We start from the raw sequence: 21325 nt of genomic DNA, 5'->3' as shown, positions 1-21325 counted from the left end.
GTCCTATTATAGAAGTCAAGTGGCTGCAGTTGGCACCTCGACGTCTGTTCCAGCTTTGCATTGTTTGTATGAATATGGTGCTGTGAGAGACCGGCAGGGACTTCCCCTCTGCTGGGATCCAGAAAGGGAAAACTCCTGAGCAGAGCTGGGTCCTGGCTGGAGAAGCCCCTGGCAGGACAGGGCAGGCAGGGTGAGAGCAGTAAAAGCAGAAGTGGTGATTTTTGTGACCCCTGAACTGGGGCCAGGTGCTCCCTCCCCACACACATTCACTTGGTCTGGGCTTTGCTTTTGGTGCTCTGCTGAGGAAAGGGCAGGAGGAAGCTGGGAGAAGAGTGTCTTTTATTTAACCCAGTGAACTGTGCTCCCAAAGTGAGTATCCAGCTCTCCCCAGCTGCACCTGAGCCACCACCTCAGATCACCTGCGTTGTCCTGCTGGAGGACAGTGACCAGGGCTGATGCTCACTGTCCTCCAGCCCTCATGAGCCCCAGGAACTCCCTGACCCCCTCTGAGCTCCAGCATCACTCAGGAGCAGACACAAGGATGTGCAATGTCTGAGGAGGAACAGTCAAGGAGGACAGGAGGGAGAACAGGTGCTGTTGATCAGGCTGGCTCTCCAAAGGTTAAGAGCTGTTCAAACTCTGAATACTGGTATTCATAGAAATATTGAAGGCTGAAAATGATCTCCAGCTTTTCCTATGTAGCAAGACAGAGGAGAAGACAACTTGAAGAACCCCAAGCTCCAGGTTAATGTGTTCTGTACAGGGCAGTTAAGGAGAAAAGTTGGTTCTGGCTGGTGGGATGTGTGTGCCAGTGTTCCTGCTCCTGAAATGGGACAGCACTGGGAGAAGAAAGAGGTCCTCCCATTTAAAGAAAGAGCCATGAAGCAGAGGAGTGAAGAGGAGGAAAATCCTTCTATCTCTTCTTTCATGGGTCTCTGATGAATGGGTTATAAAGTGTTATAAACTGCAGGTAAAAGTAGTGCTTGGAGAAGCCTTTACAATTCTCACTTCTTTACCTCATTGAAAGCAAATCTGTGGCTAGTTGGGAGATTCAATATGTGTTAAGAAAAAAGCTCCAAGTTTAAAGAAAATAATGAAGGAAAGTCAGTTCATCATATACATTCTTCTGCATTTGTGGACTCAGACTTGGCTGCTTTATCCTGAAACCATTTTGTTTTGAAACAGTTAGAATAAACAAACTGAAAGTCACAGCTGTATTTACTTGACTGTTGCCTTCTGCGCCTTATCACATATGTTGTTATATTAATAAAACTCTTGTATTGGAACCATTGTGCAGTGGGAAAGGCTGTTGCCTTTTCCCAAGAAGGAGTGTCTCCCTGGGGTAGCAGGGAATTCCTCATCCTTCCACATTCCAGCAGTTGATTTGGCAGCTTATGCTGTAGTTACTTGTCAAAGTTTAAAAAATGTTCCTTCCCATGTCTGAAAAATTCCCTGGTTTAGGGTCTCATTGTGTGCTTAAATGCAAATGCTGCCTGTGATGTAGAGCTAGAACTGGGGATCCATTGGGGAGGGGATCCAGTGGGGATCACCATATCAGCCATATGTTTGTTACAGATAGGAGAGGAGTAAGGAAAAGATGTCATGGGAATGCCTAATGACACTCTGCTGGCTGCTCCTAATTCCTGATGGAAAAATTGATTTACCAGTGCTTAGTACCTTTCACAAAATCAGGCCTGGGACTGTTTAAGTTGGGCACAAAATAAAAGGCTTGCTGAAGTTGGGAAGGAAGTCTTGCAATATTTTCTTAATTTATCTCTGAAGTGGTGCTTTGGCAAAGCTAATTATGCTGCCAATGGGTAGAAAATGTCCTTGTTTCAATGCTCATACTTCAGGCAAGCTGTGTGGGTGGGTGCTCTGGTTCAGAGGGGAAATACTGAAGAGCAGATACTTTGTTGTTCATGGGGCAGAGTGACAAGACCAAGTCCAGCATGAGAGGAAATAGCATTGTCCTTTGTGGTGTCACTGAGTTGCAGAGTGACTCAATAGGAAGTCATGAGCCACAGCTACATATGTAAAATGCTCAGAGATAGCATAAAAGCAGGTGTGACACCCTAAATTTGCACTGGTTAATAATGCAGAAAATTTTAACTGCCTATTTTGCCTATTTAAGATGCATTTTTATCCCTGTGCCATAGTTTAATTGTTGATGGGCTTTAATTTTCTCCTAATCACAAACTACTTTTTCCTGCTCCATGTACCATGGTGTTAAAATGTGTTTGTTATTCATTGTATTTTCAGGTTCAAAGTAAGCAAGAGAAGAAGGCAGGAACTTCATCCCCAGCCCCCCTGCAGCCTGTGGTTAGCACTTGCACTCCTCTGCCTGTGAATAAAGCCAGCAGCAGTACCCCTGTGCCCATAAACATTCCACGTTTCTACTTCCCTAAAGGACTCCCCAATGTCTGCACTAACCATGAAGAAATCATTGCCAGGATTGAAGAGGCCTTTACAGAGTTTGAAGATGGGAAAGCAAACATCTGTGAAATGGGGAAAATTGCTAAGGTAACACTGATGGTCTTGGAGGTCTTTTCCAACCTTAATGATTCTGTGAATCTATTCTTTAGCTTTTTAATTTTGGGAGAGATACTTTGTTTTAGTTTCAGTCTATCTCACAGCTGTTGTAGGGGGAAAAAAGGACCAGTTTCCTTTTGATCTGAAGTTTGTTGTTTAGATTTAGATAATAGTAAACAAAAATGAGCTCAGTTTGCTGATTGTCACATCAGATATGTGTTTGTTCTTGCTTTGATTTATGAAGAAGTTCTCTCAGATTTCTTAGCAAATACAAATTGCATTTTTGTTTCTCTGTTCCTTCATATTTGTGCCCAGAAGATTAAGAAACTCAGAGGCAGAAACTTTTCTGCTTCTGTGGCTTCAGATAGTATCAGCTGCCCTTTTTGTGTTTTTTTTGTAGCTGTCCTGCTCAGCTAGCATCAGCTGTAGGTACTATTGCAGTGTTGTGTGAGGAAGCAGCTTCCAACTTCCATCTCCCTGGACGTGGAAGGGGAAATGTCCAGTGAGCCCCCAGCCCCTGAGCTGTGCATGTGCAGTGGTACAGCTGGTGATGAGTTCTGCCTTCAGGGGACAGCACACAGCACGTGTGTGGGAGCACAGGAGATGGTCCCTTCTCTTTCCCTCTCCCTCAGCTGCAGTTCACAGTGCTGCTGATCTAAAACCAGCATTTATCAGACACATCCTGGATGATCAGCTTGCCCTGAATGAGTCTCTGGCACTGTAAACTGAGCAATGATGCTCTCTCCAAGCTTTCATGGACTGCCATTGAGAGCCAGCAGCTTCTGCAGAGGCTGCTCAGGGAGTCCTTTGGCTGGAATCAATCCTTCCCATGTGTGCTTTCATTTTTGTGTTCCCTGCTGAGATCTTGCAGTGTTGGGAATAATGGACTGTGCTGGGTAGAAGGCGCTGCACTGAAAATTGCAGGGTGGGATTTACTTCACCTTTAGGCATTTGCTCATTAATTGTCTGTAATTAGACTTGAGGTTCCCTTGCTGCCTGTGACAAGTTATCCCATAGGAGAATAGGCCCTGTTTTAGGGTGGGTGGGGGACATGGCTGGTGTGAGTGTCCTTCTGGAAGGAGGTGCCTGTCTCTCCACTCTACTTCCTAGGGAATTGTGCTAAACAGTTCAGAGCTTGAGTAGTCCAGATCCTTTTCCTCATCTGAGAGGGGTGTTTCTCAGTCACTTGAAAAGGCACATGACAAAGTAGAAAGTTGTGTGTGAATTCTCAACCTTGGCATGCAGTAAATGGCACACAGGTGAGTCAGAAAGCCATTACCATTTTATTTCCCTTATGTAAAGTCTCAGTGGTGAATCTGGTGTGTAAATAAGCAGGTTCCTTTTGGGACTGCTCTTGTATTGCCCTGGTTTTATCTTGCAGATCTGTGGCTGCCCACTCTACTGGAAAGCGCCTCTGTTCAATGCATCTGGAGGGGAGAGGACAGGACGTGTCTCTGTGCACTCCTTTGTGTCCATGTGGAGAAAGTGAGTATAGCAAATACTTTCTGGAAAGAGCAAAACTCTTTCTGGAAGAAGAGAGATCAGCCTGCTGTACAACTCTTTTTTTTTCCCTCCCTTCTTTTCCATCAGACTTTTCATACAATTTTCCTCTTCTTTAAGTTGCTTAAAAATCTCCATCAGCTTGAGATTTTTTTCCGCCTCAAACCCTCCAAGCACTTGTTTCTGTGTGACATCCACAAACTTGGAAGTAATTGTATAGATAGTAAGATGTTTTGAGTTAGTTGGTCTATAAAATATACTTAGAAGCTCCCCAGAAATGTCAGCTATTCTGAGGTAGCTGTAGTCATCTGTGAATTTGGGGTATATTTGTGCCCAAGCCTTATTGCTCTAGACTGGTGCACTAAGCAGTGCCATGTGGGAGTTGGGAGAGGAGGTATGTGATAGTGTTACAGGAAAGGGGAATGTGGAAATAAGCAGCATCATATAACTGGGTACTCTGGGAGCTTTAATAGTTACTACCTTCCCAAGCAAGCTATTGAATTCACGTGTGGAGTTTGACAGTCCACTCTGTGGAAATGGAGAGCTCTGGACGGCTGCATTATGCTTGGAGTCAGCTCTGACATGGAGCAGACTTGTTCTCTTGCCTAATCTTTTTCCCTCCAGGGCAATTCAGGCTTTAGTATACTTTGTGAAACACCTGAACAGTGTCTCCATCTCCTCTCCAGAGAGAGTTCTAATTTTTTACTTAATGGTTTCTCTTCAGATTCTTGACGTAGCCTTTAACCCTGAATTCCCAAAGTATTTCCTGTGATGATGTTGTCAAAACAGCTTGTTACCCTGGCAAAATTACAGAAATGTTAGGGGTGACTGTGATCTCAAAGTTTGTCTTGACACAGACAATATATTTTCCTTCCTTAGGTTCCTCCTATTACTTCTAATTAATCTCTAATGTATGATACCACATTTTCACTTCTCTGATTTTCACATCCTTCAGATATTTGCAGACTGTGGTCATGTCCCTCTTCTGTATCCTTTTAACTACCCCATTTCCAAGCCAAGCTTTGTATGCTTTTCTTGCTTAATTGCTCTTTTAGAAAGATATTATTTTTTTATCTCCTCCTCTTCCCCTCTGACAGTTACAAAATCTTTGCTGGAAAGCTGAAAAAGAGAAGAAATGCAGCATTTCTGGTAAAGTTTGACTGCAGCTATGTGAACACAGGTGTAACTTTAAGCTAGGTATATTTAGTTGCTGAAGCCTATTTTCAAATTTCTTCATAGGTGACTGACTTCTCAAGGTGCCACATGCTCACCGCTTGTCAGGTCTATAGGAATTTCTCAATATAAAACACTTCTGAATGTCAGATCTTTTTGTTTGTGGCTAAAACAGGGCTTTGGGATTCATCTTTATGTGCCAGATTTTTTAAGCTAAAACATTAGCACCTCTTTCTGCAGCTGATTTAGACTATATCTGTTAATTGACAGTTACCATGATAGGAATGTGCAGCCAAAAGGATTGCTAAATCTTTTTTTTTTTTCTTATTTAAAGGAGTCCTTTTTTTTGTAAAGTCTGACTTTCCCAGAGTGATGAGGCCAGAATTAGCAGGAAACAAGTTTGTGTGATTTCTGTTAGAGAACTACAACCACTTCAGTACTATGTTCATGCACTTTCAGGAGAGGAAAGTGGTGAATAATCACTCACAGTAAATAATTACAGTGCATTTGTATTTTGAGAGTTAGTGAAGAAAATAGTGTAGTTTTCTGAGTTTCCCTAATACTGTGTGAACAACATAGTGTCTGACATATTCAAATGTTGTGTTCTGTTACCAGGATTTGGTAAATTTACCAGGTAAATGGCATGGAGTTCCTCTCTTCATGAGTTTCTCTGGGGTTAATCACATAACTGTGTTACCTTTGGCCAGTGCAGTATTTTGTGTGAGAAGACACTACAGACACAAACTGGTGTGTCAGATGCACACTGTCAACCAGAGGGGACCGAGTTCACACACTTCTCCAAATGCTCAGTCCTAATGCCTTCCTTAGGCTGCTCTCTATGGCTTTTGGTGCACAGCTCCAGATGGGCTGTAATTAACAGGGGATGCCCTTTTTCCTTCTGAGAAGTGATTTTTGTGGGTGAATATTCAGTGCCTGTAGTTTGGCAGTCTCCCCAAGTTTTGCAGTGTAGTGAAGGGTTACATTAGAGAGCACAACCTGTGGCATCCCATTGGGCTGGTGCTGTTCATTGGAGTGAGCCTGCAGCATTGGCAGGAGTCGGGTGATTTGCTCTGATTCCACAGGTGCTTAGTAAGAAAGCTGCTTTACCACAGCAGTGTTAACCTGGAAAAAATCCCTGCTGGGTGCCCTGGTGCAGCTGAATGACCTTGAAGGAAGTGCTGGCAGTCTGAGGTCAGCATTTGAGTGACTCCCAGCACTGGTGTATTGTGCTGTAAGGCTTTGTGACCCTCCGGGGCTCCTGGGAGGTGCAGAGGGCTGGCAGTAACTCCTCCCCTCTCCCACAGAATCCTGCGGAGCTGCCACGACGATGCCTCCAGGTTCACTTCCCTTCTGGCCAAGCCTGGCTGTGAGTGCCTACAACAGGAGGACTTCATCCCGCTGCTGCAGGTACTGCCGGGCATGGTGGGCACGGGGCTGCCTTCCCTTGGCACCTGCTGTGTTTCCATGGCAATAAATGTTTACCGAGGATGGGCAGACCTTTGGTTTGAACAGCACCTGGGTGGGGTTCATTTTGGAGTGAAATAGAAATAAGCTTTTGAAGTTCTAAAGTGCCAAACCAGCTGCAAATCCTGCTAAAGGCATTGAGGACTGGTCTCTTGTCAGGATTCATATTTATCAGTGCCTGGTAACCAGGCTGCAGTTTGCTCCATTTCTCAATGTGGATATTGGGAAAAATGCTTGTTGCTGTTGATAGTCAAGTACAACATAAAAGCTTATTGGAAAAGCTGTAAAAGTTGCTTGGCAAGGCAGTTATAATTAAATTTGTCTAGCCAGACTACCAGATACAGTATTACATGGAGATCTTGGCAATATTTCTGCAGTTCCAATTGTTCTGTGTATGCCTCTAAACCTGCTAGTGCACAAATGTCACTGCTTTTTTTTTTTTTCCCCTCATATTCAGGCTAAATCTCATTTCAGGTCTTTCTTTCCCTTTCATTAACTTTAACAAAGTATAGTTGCTTTAATTATTTGTGGTCATTTATGCAGGCTCTGGATAGAGCTTCTCTATAGTGTCTATAAATCATGTCCATCTGCTCCTCTGATCAGCAGTTATACTTTTTCTGATCTTTTCCATACATCCCTAGATTTCTCACACAGTGCTGCCCTCTGGGTAAAATCTCTGTGGAGATGTTGCTTTGGGGAAAGATTTTGTGTCTGTGCTGGCTGTTTCTGTCTCAAACACAACTGGGGCTGTGATAGGTACATTTTCTCATGTTGCTCTTCATCTCTTCTCCACTGGGCACACTGCCTTTCCTGGTGGATTGCAGCTCTGCTCTTTAGCTCCTGGTGCAATCCAAGGCATGCACAGTCCTGTCTGTCAGTAAACCAGAGATCAGCAAAATTACCCTGATTTACGCCACCATGTGAGACATCCTGTTATACTGCCCAAAATTTGGGTATATCACACCCCTGAGGGCACCATGGCATGGAACAGGCACAGCAGAACTTGGAACACCTTTAAAGGGTAGAGGAGTCAGACATGGAGAAATCACACAGGCATTGAGTCATACAGGATCTGAACTGATTCATTCAGGATCTGAGCAGTTTCTCCATGGATTTGATCATGCAGATTTGGCATTGTGAGCCAGTGTTTGACTTATAAAAAGCTGGTCTTGAGAAAGAGGCATCTTCACAGTAGTCCAATTGAATTTTGGAAAAGCACTAATCATGTCTGTAAACATTCTGAAGCTCACACAGCTTTCATTGGACATAGGACACTTTCTCATGGAATATTTATTTCTGACACCTAGTTGTAACAAATGTTAATATCTTCAATGAATGGAGGAAAACAAAAATCTTGGAGAGGAGATAGTTGCATGGTCAACAACTAATTTTTGTCTCGCTCAATGAAAATGAGTTTTCATCTACTCACTAACTCTCTTCCTTTGTTTTTCTGTCCTTAAGTAAATCAAACTGGCCCACCAGGTGCGTATTGCCCAGCAAATGCATTCTGTTACTGTAATAGAAGGTTCTCTTGATAGATTAAAAGATTTCAGTTTTATTGTTAATGCTGCAAATAGTTTCAAGAGTAAGCAAAAGTATTGGTTTGTAAAGCCAGTAACTTCTAAGCATTAAAAGGAGAAGAAAACCTATTTCATTTCATTTTCTCTTACCTTGCAGGATGTGGTAGAAACTCATCCTGGCCTCACGTTCCTGAAGGATGCTCCGGAGTTCCATTCCCGGTATATTACAACGGTAGGCTGCTCCTTCTGCCTCCCTTTGGGATCTGTCACTGTTCCTACCAGCAAATCCTTCAGTTATTTAAAAATATAGGTGTTTTTAATATTACTGACCATGAGGTATTTTCACAACTGCTTCCAAAAGAAAAATAATCTGCTTGTGTGTGCCAAGGGTTATTCCAAAGGTTAATAATGGTTCTTTCTGGTCTTAAGCAAATCTATAAAAACATCTTTTTTGGCATGATGAATGGAAAAAATGTTGTTTGTCTTTGGGAGCTGCTAAGTCACCCTGAATTGTGCTGGGCTGCTGAGACATGGAAGCCTGCCTGTTTGAAGGTTTCTGTCACTGAGGCTTGGAGAATCCATGACTGTTCCTCAGTGCAAAACGCCCTTTGCCTCCTGGGATCTGCTGTCCAGCCTTCCTTTTGCCAGGATGCCTGTCCAGGCTCTCTGTCCCCAAGCATTTGTGGCTGGGTTTGTAGCTGGGGTTTGTTCAGTAGCTTTGTTCCAGCTCTGCAGTCAGCACTAAGGCTGGCACTTTACCTAAGTGTGTTTGTACTTTAAGCCTTGAGCTTGACTGATGTTAGGTGTGAATCTGGATAAAAGGTATAAATGTTGGGAAGTTTTATCTCTGCAGCAGTAACAAATTCAGATAATGACAGTCCTGATGGGAGCTGTATCCCAACAGGGCTCAGGGCTTAAAGTTTCTCCTGTTTGCTTGCCAGGGCCTGCCTGGGGCTGCAGCACACATGGCAGCTGGGAGGCTCCTGGCACACACGTGCTTGTTCCTTTCCTGTAAGGAGCAGATGGCACAAAGACACTTCTGCAGGGCAAACCCTGAACTGTCACATTAATGAAAATGTATAATGAGAATCCATTCTAAATGTTTTAGATGCACTTGAACATGACAGTGATCAGCAGTGTATAATCAATATGTTTAGTCCCTGTGGAGCAAGACAACATAAACATTGAGCCAGAACAGGTATAAGAATGGCCAGGGAATAATGGAGGCACATGAATGGATGAGTGTGGAAAGTGCCTGTGGCACAATGTACCCTGGTATTTGGTATTTCAATTGCACGAAAGGGTGAGACTGAAAGGTTTAAGGTCACACCCAGGGTTGGTTTCTGACTGCAGTATCCATGGGGTCAATGCCATGTGTGTGGTTGCCCTGGCTGCTGACAAAGGCAGTTCTCTGCATCTGCCTTTATGGTTTCCTCTTAAGTCACACACTGTTCCTGTATTTTTCAGGCAAGAAACAAATATCTTTGTAGAGTAATCCCTCACATGATCACCCTTGCTGCCCTTTCTGGACACACCAGGGGCACTTCATGATGTGGCTGAGACCAGCTGTGTGAAGCTGAGCTTCCACTTCCAGTTAACTGAAGTGCAGGCTGCTGCTAAAGGGCAGCACCTTTTCCTTCCTCTCTCCTTTTCCACCACTTCCCTGGTGCCTGGGTTTGGTGCTGTGTCACCAAAGCAGTCACAAAACCAGACATTGATAAGTACTTGAAACTCCTGAGTGCTTCTTGATCCTGCCTGGATGTCTGCTGTGCTTTCCTGCTGCAGTCAGAGCCTTTGGGCATCCTTCCTGGCAGTGCTGGGACACAGGTGGATTCCAGGCTTGCTCCAAAGGCAGCAGGGAATGGTGGTGCCTGGAGCTGAGGAGGGGGCTGTGGAGCAGCTCTCCTGACAAAGGTGAGCTGTCCTTCAGCTGTCAGGACAGCGCTGCTCTGGGGGTCTGTGCTGCCAGCAGAATCTCCCTGGGCTGGAGCAGGGCCAGCACCTGGGGAGGCAGGAGGCTGCTGGGCAGGCTGTGCCCATCTGGAGGGGCAGCACTCAGTCCTCTGCAGCAGTGGCTCTGCTCTCTGACAGCAGGAGTTCCTACTGCTCACCTCTCCTTTTGCAGACAGTTTGGCACATCCCTTTTTAATGTTACAAAATGAAGTATTTCCACCAGGAAGCAATGAAGGAAACAGCTTTGTCCTTGGATTTTGAGACAACTTGGATCATTTTTATTCCTTCAAGGTAGAGTGCCTTATATCTCCTTACAGAGACAGAGTGCTGTATTTGCTGCCACACAAGAATCACAGTTCATGTTTGTGTTACAGACTAGGGCCATAAGGACACATGGCTTTGTGTTCATTGCTGGGTACAGCATCACTTGGCTGAAATCTCCTGGAGAGTGACCCCACAGTCTAGGATGGGTAAGATGTGAATGCACATTTCAATTCTTACTGCCACCTCAGAACCCTTTAAAGTGGCCTTTTGGACACAACAGGCTGGAATTTCATCTATTTCATATCTGTTTTATTGGCCACTGTATTACTAAACCAGTTGTGTTTGTTTCAACAGAGACAACTCCTGAAGCTGGTGAAGATGATGCAGAACATCACAGAATATCCTGTGGCATTCGTTGTAAAGCTTTAGTGTGACTTCTGCCAGAATGTTCAAATCAGGCTCAGAGTTAGCAGTGCATGCTGCCCTTGGAAAGCTGTGTGCTAAAAACAGTTTAAAGATTAAAGCTTGTGGAAAAGTGCTTCAGCTTATACAGTAGCATCACTGCAAATGTGTAGAGGGACAATGGCCACAGGGATTAATAAAGGTTCCTGTTTTGTCCACAATTGGTTTTGCTCTTGTGTGGGAGGACTGGGGAGAAGTCTGGAACTCATCCATGAATGGTTTGGGCCTGGAGGTCAATTACATGAGGATAATGGGGAAATAGAAAGAGTCTCCTCTTTCCAAAAGCTAATTAAGAATTTGACTCCATGATCCTTGTGCCTTCTTCCAACTCAAGATGTTCTATGGGCCTGTGGTTGTGTACTGAACTAAGAAAAATGAAGCCAGTTATGGCCTAGTGACAAATGTGACTTTCATGCTGCACATCATCTCAGGCTGGGTAATGGTCTAGGACATTTCCCAAATGCTTTTTTGGACAGCTTGGTGTTTACAACCTGGAAAAGAAAAGGATAAATACTGAGATTTTATAGTGAGATATATGCTATGTACTGTCCATTTAAACTGGGCTATTATTTGAATAACAAAGACTTCACTGAGTGACTGGACATGGTAAGAGACATGAAAAGAGATCCCATTTTGCCTCTGAATGGCTTTTTTTTACAGATGGGTGAGGAGGGAGCAGATGGAACATCTTTATCAGTGTGGTCTGGTAGACAAACAGTTTTTTACATGTCACAAATGGGAATAGCTTGTTGTCTTTTACTACCCTGCAGGCAGAGGAAAAGAAGAATTACTGGTGTGGGGTCCTGTTTCTGATTCTTGTAATTGCTATTTTTGAGTCCTTGGAATGGTGTGAACACCCTGTTTTTTTAAGAGTTGCTACAAAGTTGTCAGATGTGATAATGGGTGATGTGAGAGGTGAGACCACTCCGTCTCTGAGCTCTTGTGAAAGCTGGAAGCAAAAGCCAAACCAAGTCCAGAAATAGAGACCAGAATGGCAGTGGCTACCAAAGATATGAAAGAAGAAACAAATGTTGTGCTTAAGACCAGAAAGGATCATTGTGATTACCTAATCTGACATCTTGTGCTGCACAGGCCACAGAACATTGCTCAGTGATTGCTACAGTTAGGATAGATCTGGTTTTTGGTCTGTTTTAAATTAAAATGACACCCAACTTTAAAAGGATATCCACCTCTTAGGCCTGGAGGGATGAAGAGCCTGCAGTGTTACCAAAAGGTGTTATGTTCAGCTACATTGAATCAATCAGTTCTGTCTCTTCAGGGTACATTTGAATCCTCACATGGTTCTTGTTGCTCTCAGAGTTGTGTGTGCCATCATCAGTTGCTGTCTCACTGTGTATCCCAAAGCAGACTGTTGGGAGCAGTCTCACACTTGGTTCTGGATCTGTTCCCAAGAACTAGCACTTGTTTGACTGAGTCCAAAGATGGCCCTTCAGTGGTGGTTGCTCACTTGAAACTAGTTCTGGCTAACAGAGAAAGCCATCTTATTTAACCTGCTAGCTGGATTGATCCCTGTAATGTCCACATTGTTGTGTAAAGTTAATTCTTGCATTGGAATAGTGTGCACTAAAGGTTACCAAAATTCTGGGGTAATGTGCTTACATGTTAGAGACATCAAAGGTTTGTAGTAGCTTTGGTCAACAAGATTTCAGTGCTGATAGTCAAATTAATTCTATTCCTCCTTTCTCATGCCAGTGATATTTATTTGTTGTTGTTTGCCCTGTTAGGTTTATTCTTGGATGTGCTTGGTCACACATTTGTGTTTCCTCATTCTGTGATGTTACTTGACAGCTGAGAGGGAGCAGATTGGGAAGGGCTGTTTGCTTTTTTGAAGAGCTTGGGTATGAGCTCAGTCTCACACTGGGAGCTGTTTGCTTTTGGCTTCTGAGAGTTCTGTGCCTCTCCCCCATGATTTTTGCTCACTTTCACCAGAGGCAGATCGGGAAAGGAGCCAAACCAAGGTTAACACCTGCCCAAAATAATTGCAAACAGAACCTCTCCTGCTTACTTTCAGCAGAGGCACTGGGAACATGAGGCATTGTTATAGTTACAATGGGTCAGACATTCACCTTGTCTTTCATTTACATGTCTTTACATTTACTTCCTCTGCGGGAACCAGTAGAATCAGAAGTCCTTTTTTTTTTCTTCTCCTCTAGAGCCCTATTTCATTAGGCATCCATGCAAACTACATCCCCTAAAGTGTGAAAAACTCAAGTGATTCATCAGCACTTTGAGCATGTTTTCTGACACAAATAATACATCTGCATGCCCAAATGAAATGTTTCCACACTGGAAAGGGATAATACTGTTCAAGAAGCAAGTGTTACTTTCAGACTGTGTAGTCAATTAAGGATAGTAGTATCTACAGAAAAGACCCCAAAACAGTTTTCACAAAGAGGTCTCCTTAGGATGAGTGAATAAACCAGGGTACTGCATTTAAATTCCCAAACTGCTGTGTTTCAAGAGATGATTTCAAGAGCTCTGCTCATTTGTTGCAGGTTATCCAGAGGATATTCTACACAGTCAATCGATCCTGGTCGGGGAAGATCACTCTAACAGAGCTGAGGAAAAGCAACTTCCTGCAAGTACGTGGGTTTCTGTGGGAGCAGGAGCCAGAGTGCAGCAGCATTCCTTGTTCCTGTGGCTGGGGGGTGAGGGAGCTGCACCTGGGCTGCAGTGGGATCAGCCAGGTACTCGGGGCCAGGAGTCTGCTGGGGCTACTGCAGGAGCTGTGTCCGAGGTGAGGTGAGAAGAGCAGGGACAGGAGTGGTCCTAGGTGCTGAGAGAAGGTCAGGGCATGGCTCTTTTCCTGCTCTGAGGCCACATGGAGCAGCAGCCTGGCTCCTGGTCCAGACAGCAGGAAGGGAAGCAGGACATGGCATTGCACCCATGTGAAGTGGCTCACAAGCGGCCAAGAGCTGCAGGAGTGCCAGGCGTAGGAGAGCCAATTTCCTGCCTCCTAGGCAGCCCTCAGCCCACTGACAGCTGGTCAGGAATATCTCTGCAATTGCAGGATGAGGCACCTCAGGAGCTGATCTCCACAGGATAATGAATGGAGCTTAGTTCTTGTTCCAGTGCCTGCAGTGTGTCCTTATGTCAGGATTTGGATCTCTGTCCTCTCTGTATTTTGCCCAAAAGAGCACCAGGATAAGATTGTCTCAGGCTGCTCATGTCCAGCCCAACCTAAAGAACCAGAAAGTCTTGAGGCTGAAAGGTGAAGGACTGGCTAAACCAGTGAGATTTCTCTCCTGTGTGTGTTTGCCCTTCCAGGTGTAGTGTGCTGTCTTCCTCAAACCCTTCAAGAATGAATTCACATTTTTTCTTTTTAAGACATCATCTCTCCTACTTGGCCCTATCTGCTAATGAAAACATGAGTGCTCTTTTGAATTGGTTCATGCCAGTCCAAGCCCGAGGATCCCTGTTCCTTCCCATCCTCTGTTACAAATAAATCCTCCTGGATTATCCTGCATCTTTAGTCACTCATCTTCTCCCTTCAAACATTCTCTCAGTTTTTCTCCTTTCATATCTACTCTGCCTTTCATCTCCTGCAGCAGGGAAGTTCAGCTCCTTGCTGCAGGTGTAAATGGCATCTTTGGGTGTGATCTACAGAAGAAAAAAAAATAGTTATAGCAAAAGCTCCCCAGTGCTTGTCATCTGTAGAGAGAGAGACACAGTCTGGGGAGGCCAGTGAGTGATGGATCAAAGGTGTGGAGACTTGGATGCCAGCAGGTCAGAGCAGTGCAGGTCTAGCAATGCCATCCTGTTATCCCTGCCAGAACATCACTGAACCTGGTGGACAGCAGGGTGTGAGAGTTCTGTTTGGATTCACTTGGATTCCTTGGATGTGGAGGTGGCTGGAAGTTGATGTTGAAATACCAGTGCCAACACATAACACAGCATGTTTTTATGGTTATGGGTAGCAGGGCCAGAGAGCCTGCCTGCTTGGGGACACCATTCCCTGGGATGGCTTAGGCTGAGTTTTGCCTGCTCCCTTGGGAGGGGCTGTGAGGGCACGAGGGGCCAGGCCTGCAGCTCACTGGAGCCATGATTTATTCGACAGGAAAGCTTCTGGTGTCTCATGGCCTCAGCACCAAGAAGAAAAGTAGGGAGGTGGCACTGGGAAATGTGCAAATGCCCTCTTGTTGCTGGGAAGGACAGGGAGGTGTAAAGTGGGTATGAAACATGGATGTTAGCACTAAATGTTTCCTAGTAAGACATGTCAACAGATGTTTTGGTTGGAAATCCATCTGAGCCTCCCAGTTGAAGGAGAATGATTCCTGCAACATTACAGGGAAGTCAGTGGGATTAGTTTGGGGTCCATCCCTGCTGTCCCAGTCCTGGTGTGAGTCTGGAACAAGACTTGATTTTGCCCTTCAGGAGGCAGACAGGGATGTGTGACATGTAAATACATACCTCAGCTCCTGTGGACTTGCTGCTGGAAGTAGCTCTAAGAGTCTCTGGTGCAGGTCAGGATTGTCTCCCAGACCATGGATCTCAGCTGACACAGCAGTTTGTGTTCCTGTTTCTCTGCCTCACTCTTCACTACAGCTGAAAATGAGCAAAAGTTGTTGACAGGAGTGACAGAGATGTTGTGCTCAGGATGGCCAAGGCAGGTGCTCTGTAAGGGCCTGCTAAGGAATACAGCAACACATTTCTTGGGGAAAGGCTGCACTTCGGGGTAGTTCTCAGGGCTGTGTTCACCCACTTCACCCAGAAACTGGAGCACTTCAGCTGCTGAGCTGCCTCTTCACCCAGCTTTAACTTCCCACTGTATTTGTACCCTTTCAGACTCTTGCTCTCTTGGAGGAAGAGGATGACATAAATCAGATCACAGATTACTTCTCCTACGAGCACTTTTATGTCATATACTGCAAATTCTGGGAGCTGGATACTGACCATGACCTTTACATCAGCCAGAAGGACCTGGCTAGGTACAGTGATCAAGGTATGCTGCCTGCAAATGTGGTGAGGGCATTGCTGAAAATATAATGTTCCTACTGAAAAAAGCCTGCTTTAATTTGGTTAATTTGATGCCTCAAAAAAAGTTTTAATGTAGCCCCCATCTCTTTAAAAATTGTTGCTTTAGAGAAGGAGTTGCACAAGCTTACACACAGAGAACTGTAGGACACACTATTTTCTGCATGAGTAGCTACAGATGGAGCTTCTGTTCCTGTGTGGGTCACTGCCAGGAGGACAGGCTAAAATAATGTCCTGAAACTTGTTTATTATTTACTGAGGGCTTTGCAGGAACTTGGGAGTAGGGACGAGAAGGATGAGCCCGTGTGAACTTCAGAGATTGTTGAAGTGCAGTCTAGTTATGAGAGGAATCCAGAGTCCAGTGAAGCTTGGGGGATTTCAGCTTGCAGATGGACTGGACAGTATCTCTTCAGTTCAGCACAGAACTTCCTTTCCAGAAGTTACGTTTGTTTTTGAGGGTTCAAGGGCTATAGATAAATTAATGGAATACAAATCCACAAAGGGCCAAAACACCCATGTGTTCCAAGTGCAGGCATTTATGAGGAGGCCATGGGGGTTCTGGGGCAGTGTGGCAGTCACAGGACTCAGGAGTGTTGATCATAGGGCTGGCTGGGTGAGGATGGAGGAGTGCCTCCTTTGGGATGGGTGGTATGGAGATTGGTCCCTGCTGGGAAGCTGCACTGTGGAATGGAGTATTTGTTGCACAGGAGGCTTGAGAGCCCTGAGGGGCTGCAGGGAGCCAAGGATTAAGGGCAGAAGCCATGGGTGCAGTGCCCAGCAGCCTGTCAGCTGTGCCAGGGCACCTGAGGGGTGGGGCAGGCTGGGTCTGCCTGGCTGCAGTGCCAGAGCTGTGCCAGGACCACAGGAGTGCAGAAGGAGTTCAGGTGGGGCTCAGCTGCCTGGGTGGTGAGGTCACTGTGCAAATCCTGCCCAGAGCTGGTGCCTGCTGCTTGGCTTGTGCTCTGCCATAACAATCTATCCCTCATAGCTCCTGGCTGGCAGAGCCTCACCTTTATGCTGGTGTTTCATTGTCTTCCCTGCAGTATGGCTGCCACAGCCTGTCCTTTCCTCAAAAGTATTATGTAGGGATTTGATCTGTCATTTTTGCTTGATAACTGAACTTCTTTTGCAGTACACATGGGCATAGTCTCTTTCTTCTATGTGACAAATCCTACTGTAGCAAAGTAGGAGTAACATGCCCATTTCCAAGGATCTGGATGACAGCTGCCATCTTTCTGGGACAGTGTGGTGTTTGGAAGGATACAAAGGCAGACACACTGGGAAAATCATCTTGTGGTTTTAGAAAATGCTGCTAAACAGAGGGTGGTTAGACAGGCAGTGTAGTTAGAGCCTTTTTTTAAGAGTGGGAGGGGGCTTTGTGTGGATTCAGCATGAACAACTGATTGTAGTTATTGCTGTGAGCTGTAGCTTCATTTTCTCCCTGTTTTCCTTGTTTCCAGCTTTGTCAAACAGGATCATTGAGCGGATATTCAGCGGTGCTGTGGTGAGGTAAGGAGTAGCACACTGCTTGGTGGAAGAAGGGAAGGCAGTTTCTGTCAGGCTGAGAAATACAAGTTATTCTCAGAAATGCCCCTGGATCAGAATGGTTTCCAACAGGGTCCTCCAGCTGGAGCTGCCTGAACATGGAGTGAGACTTCTGGGTAACTTAAGAAAACAAAATAAAAATCCCATAGGATGGGATAAGTGGGCATAGCTGGAAGACATGGCACAGGGATAGCTGGAGAGCACTGCTTTGAAGTCTCTGAAAAGGGATGTGCTGTGGGAGGGGATGTGGCAGATGAGCTTCACCTCTGCAGTGATAAAAGGCAGCAAATGCTGTACCTGGTGCTGCAGGGTACAGGCTAAATAGGTGACAGTGCCCCATTTTCTCTCACTAATGATTTGAAAAATATCTTTGACATCTTGAGTGTTTAAGGGCCTGGTGATTTTTAATTATTATTTTTCTGCTGTGTCTTCTAGAGGCACTGAAGTTCAAAAGGAAGGGCGCATGAGTTATGCAGATTTTGTGTGGCTCCTGATTTCAGAGGAAGACAAAAGGAGTGCTACAAGGTGAGACTGATTTCTGTGTCTTAGTAAAATCATAGAGATGAGCAAATAAGATATGGAAACTTCTGTGGCCTACCACTTTCTAAAAGAGAGAGCAGCTTGGGGTCCGGGAGTTGTTAGGAAGAAAACATCTTACTGGTGATGGTTGCTCAAATAATTTGCCTTTCCTGAGGGAACATTATGTAGAAGCAGAATTTTCTTGTATTTTTTAATGTCTTGGTGGTCACCAGTGCTTTTGATGATCTTATGCCATGAGACGCTGGCTCTGAGCACACACTCCTGAAGTGCTGGCAGCAGTTGGGCACATCCTTTCACAGGTGGAGTGGGTGTGTAAGGAGGGTTTGTGTAAGGGGAAACTTCACTGTGGCACTTTGTAAAACCTGCCTGTGGCCTGGTTTTTACAGCCCTGGGAGGACTGCTGTGCAGGGCTGATCCAGATGTGCACCTGAGTGTTAGCACAAGGAATCTTACACACAACAAGAGAAGGATCCAGAACTGCAGGCTTGGACCCTCCAGAGGGGAGGAGGGATGCAGAGTGCAGCTGCCTGAGAGCTCTGCCTTGTGTATAAAGGAGCAAATGAGTGCATGACACAGCTGCCTTGTCCCTCACCAGGGTCCCTGCAGTGTCCTGGGATCAGAGCTGGCTCTATTTGGCCAGCTCTTGTTGGTGGGTCAGGCAGGGACTCCCTGCCCTACGTGAGCCCCCCTTTGGGCTGCAGCACAGTGAACCCTGGGTACAGGTGAGACAGGTACTGAGTGTGGCTGTGCTGCCCACAGCCACCTGGCAGACTAACAGGAGGTGCTTGGAGTGTTGGCTGTGCCCTGACCCTCCCGACGGGTCTTGTCATCCCTGGGTTTATTCCAGGCTGAGGCAGGAGAGCCTTGGGGGTGGGTAGGGAGCATGTGCAGTGCTGCAGTGCCTGCTGTGTGGATGTGCCAGTGCAGCTGCAGTGTCCCTGCTCTGTCCCAGCATCGAGTACTGGTTCCGCTGCATGGACCTGGACGGGGACGGCGTGCTGTCCATGTACGAGCTGGAGTACTTCTATGAGGAGCAGTGCGAGCGCATGGAGGTGATGGGCATAGAGCCACTGCCCTTCCAGGACCTCTTGTGCCAGATGCTGGACCTCGTTAAGCCAGAGAGGGAAGGTGAGTCCTGTTTAGGCAGAGCTTTCACACTCCTTTCATTTGTGGGGGGTTGAGAAGGTAAAGCCACTGTGAAACCCATCCAGGCAGAGCCCTGTGTGAGAGTCATGGAGCAGAAGTTACTGCACATTGGGCCATGATATTGTGCATTGGGAGGGCTGAAATACTAAAACAAGAGAGCTCATGAATTAACTGCCTGGCACTGAAGCAACAATTCTTGTGTGCTCCAGCTGTGGGATGTGCTGACAGTCTACACTGTAAAATTGAACCATCCCTATTCACATGCCTTCATATTTCACATGAATGTCAAAGGCCTCCATATGTATGTGAGATTTAAGCTTAATAAACATGCCCGTTTATTGAATAATGTTAACATCCTTGACTGACTTGGGAAGGAATTTTGTGCTTTTGAATTGCTTTTGCAATTAAAATCTCTGTAAGAACTCAGTAACAATCGTGGGGTTTTCTGTAGGAAGAGTAACCTTGCGAGACCTGAAGAGGTGCAGAATGGCTCATGTGTTCTTCAACACCTTCTTCAATTTAGAGAAATATCTGGACAATGAACAGAGGGATCCCTTTGCAGTGCAAAAGGTATAAATCACCTTTATTTCTAAATAAGGAAATCTCACACTCATCTTTGGAGGGCTCCTGGATGTAGGGAAAACCCAACTGAATAAAAGAAAACTTTTTTCACAAGTACAGCTTATTGATTGTCTCCTAGAAGCCTCTTATCTGCTCAAAGTACAGAAAAGTGGAGGGGATGCCAAAACCAGCTTTGGTTCCCTCATAGTTGTTCCCACATAATCTGCAATAGAAACTTTGTGGTTCCATGATTCAAGGCTTAAGTACATTCCAAGACAGAACCACTTTGTTTGTTTGCTTAAACTGGATCATCGTAAAAGCAGTCAAGTAGGACCAGAGGGATAACTTGCTATCCCCATCCTGTAGTAAATGGCAGAGGACCAGGTATTTATAGAGGCATTCCTGTAATCTTCTCTAAAAGTTGCCCCAACTTAGCAAACTGTAAAGAGTCCCTCAAAAGCTCAGTTACAATGAACCTTTGATGGACAGATTTGAAACCACCGAGTTCTTCTGTCCTGTATGGAGAGCACAAACTGAGCTAGAGCACAGCAAGTGTGTGGTGGTTGCATTGCTGAAGTGGAGCTGATGCAGTTTGTTGGCATCTCAGGTCACATGCTGAGCTTTACAGACCTGAGAGGTGTTTTTTCATAGTCCTTTATATGCAGATGTTCAAACACTCCGAGATGGTTGTGACTTCCTCAGTTAAGGCAGTTTTTGCCTGGCTGTTTCCCTCCATTCCTCCCTGGCCCAGAGCTGACTGTGTGGTCTCTTTAGGACACGGACAGCGACAGCCCCGAGCCCTCAGACTGGGACAGGTACGCGGCTGAGGAGTACGAGATCCTGGTGGCCGAGGAGTCTGGGAATGAGCAGCTCCAGGAGGGGTGAGCACGGGCCTGGCACTGCCCTGGGCACTGCCTGGGCACACAGGGCTGCCTCCAGCTGGGCTCTGGTGGGGGCACGTGCTGCCCCTGCCAGCAGAGGGAGGAGCAGTGGGGTGAACATTTGGGCTGGACACATGGGGCCCAGGACAGCTGCTCCTACAGCAGCAGTGGAGCAGTGTTGGGGGGCAGCCACTTGGATCAGCTGCACACATCTGTGAAGGGGGAAAAAGAAAGCCTATTTCTTTTGGTCACCTTCCAAAAATAGAGATCAAATGACTTTTGCTGGTCTTGGCTGTGTATTGACCATGTCACACTGTCACTGTAACTCTGTTACATTTATTATACCTAGCACAGACTTTCTTTAGTCCAACTTTGTCTGTTAGTCTGTGCTCTTTGTAAGTTATACTTCAATATTTTCATTCATTTACTAAGTTTGTTGAGACTTTTTTTTTTTTAACATTTGTTTTCTTCAATACCTACACTCAGTTTTCAGCCTTCTGTAAGATTCTGGACAGACACACCAGCTATCTTTAGCCAGTGAATTTAGGCAGAGCAGTTGTTCCAGAACTTCTCTGTGGGCAAGGGCTTCCTGCACATAAATGGAGACTCAGTCTAATCTTTCTTTAGATTTGTGTCTGTGTTGGCATCTTCTTGAGAATATTTCTTTCAGCCACACAAAGAATGCTTACCCTGTGTTAATCCTGCATGATTCAGGATTGCATCCACTCTTAAGCAGTATTTATAGAGCCAGTAGAGTATTGAAAGATTGTATCATTTTCAGAACTTCCTACA

At 45.5% G+C, this 21325-nt stretch overlaps 1 protein-coding gene across 3 annotated transcripts in view; it reads left to right on the top strand.

The window, feature by feature from the left end:
* Positions 1 to 21325, top strand: part of PPP2R3A (protein phosphatase 2 regulatory subunit B''alpha) — a 53139-nt gene that overhangs the window by 24678 nt on the left and 7136 nt on the right. For all 3 annotated transcript variants that reach the window (XM_039696873.1, XM_039696872.1, XM_039696875.1), the window contains 11 exons: positions 2260 to 2520; positions 3911 to 4014; positions 6507 to 6609; positions 8344 to 8418; positions 13382 to 13468; positions 15672 to 15828; positions 17321 to 17369; positions 17841 to 17930; positions 18898 to 19073; positions 19543 to 19661; positions 20427 to 20533. In XM_039696873.1, the coding sequence (XP_039552807.1) occupies positions 2260 to 2520; positions 3911 to 4014; positions 6507 to 6609; positions 8344 to 8418; positions 13382 to 13468; positions 15672 to 15828; positions 17321 to 17369; positions 17841 to 17930; positions 18898 to 19073; positions 19543 to 19661; positions 20427 to 20533 (1328 nt within the window). The remainder of the gene's footprint in view (positions 1 to 2259; positions 2521 to 3910; positions 4015 to 6506; positions 6610 to 8343; positions 8419 to 13381; positions 13469 to 15671; positions 15829 to 17320; positions 17370 to 17840; positions 17931 to 18897; positions 19074 to 19542; positions 19662 to 20426; positions 20534 to 21325) is intronic.

This window comes from Passer montanus, unplaced genomic scaffold (genome assembly GCF_014805655.1).
Source record: "Passer montanus isolate IOZ18808 unplaced genomic scaffold, ASM1480565v1 scaffold115, whole genome shotgun sequence".
NCBI lineage: Eukaryota > Metazoa > Chordata > Aves > Passeriformes > Passeridae > Passer > Passer montanus.
Note: the sequence above shows the minus strand (reverse complement) of the source record. Positions and strands in the feature narration are given on the sequence as shown.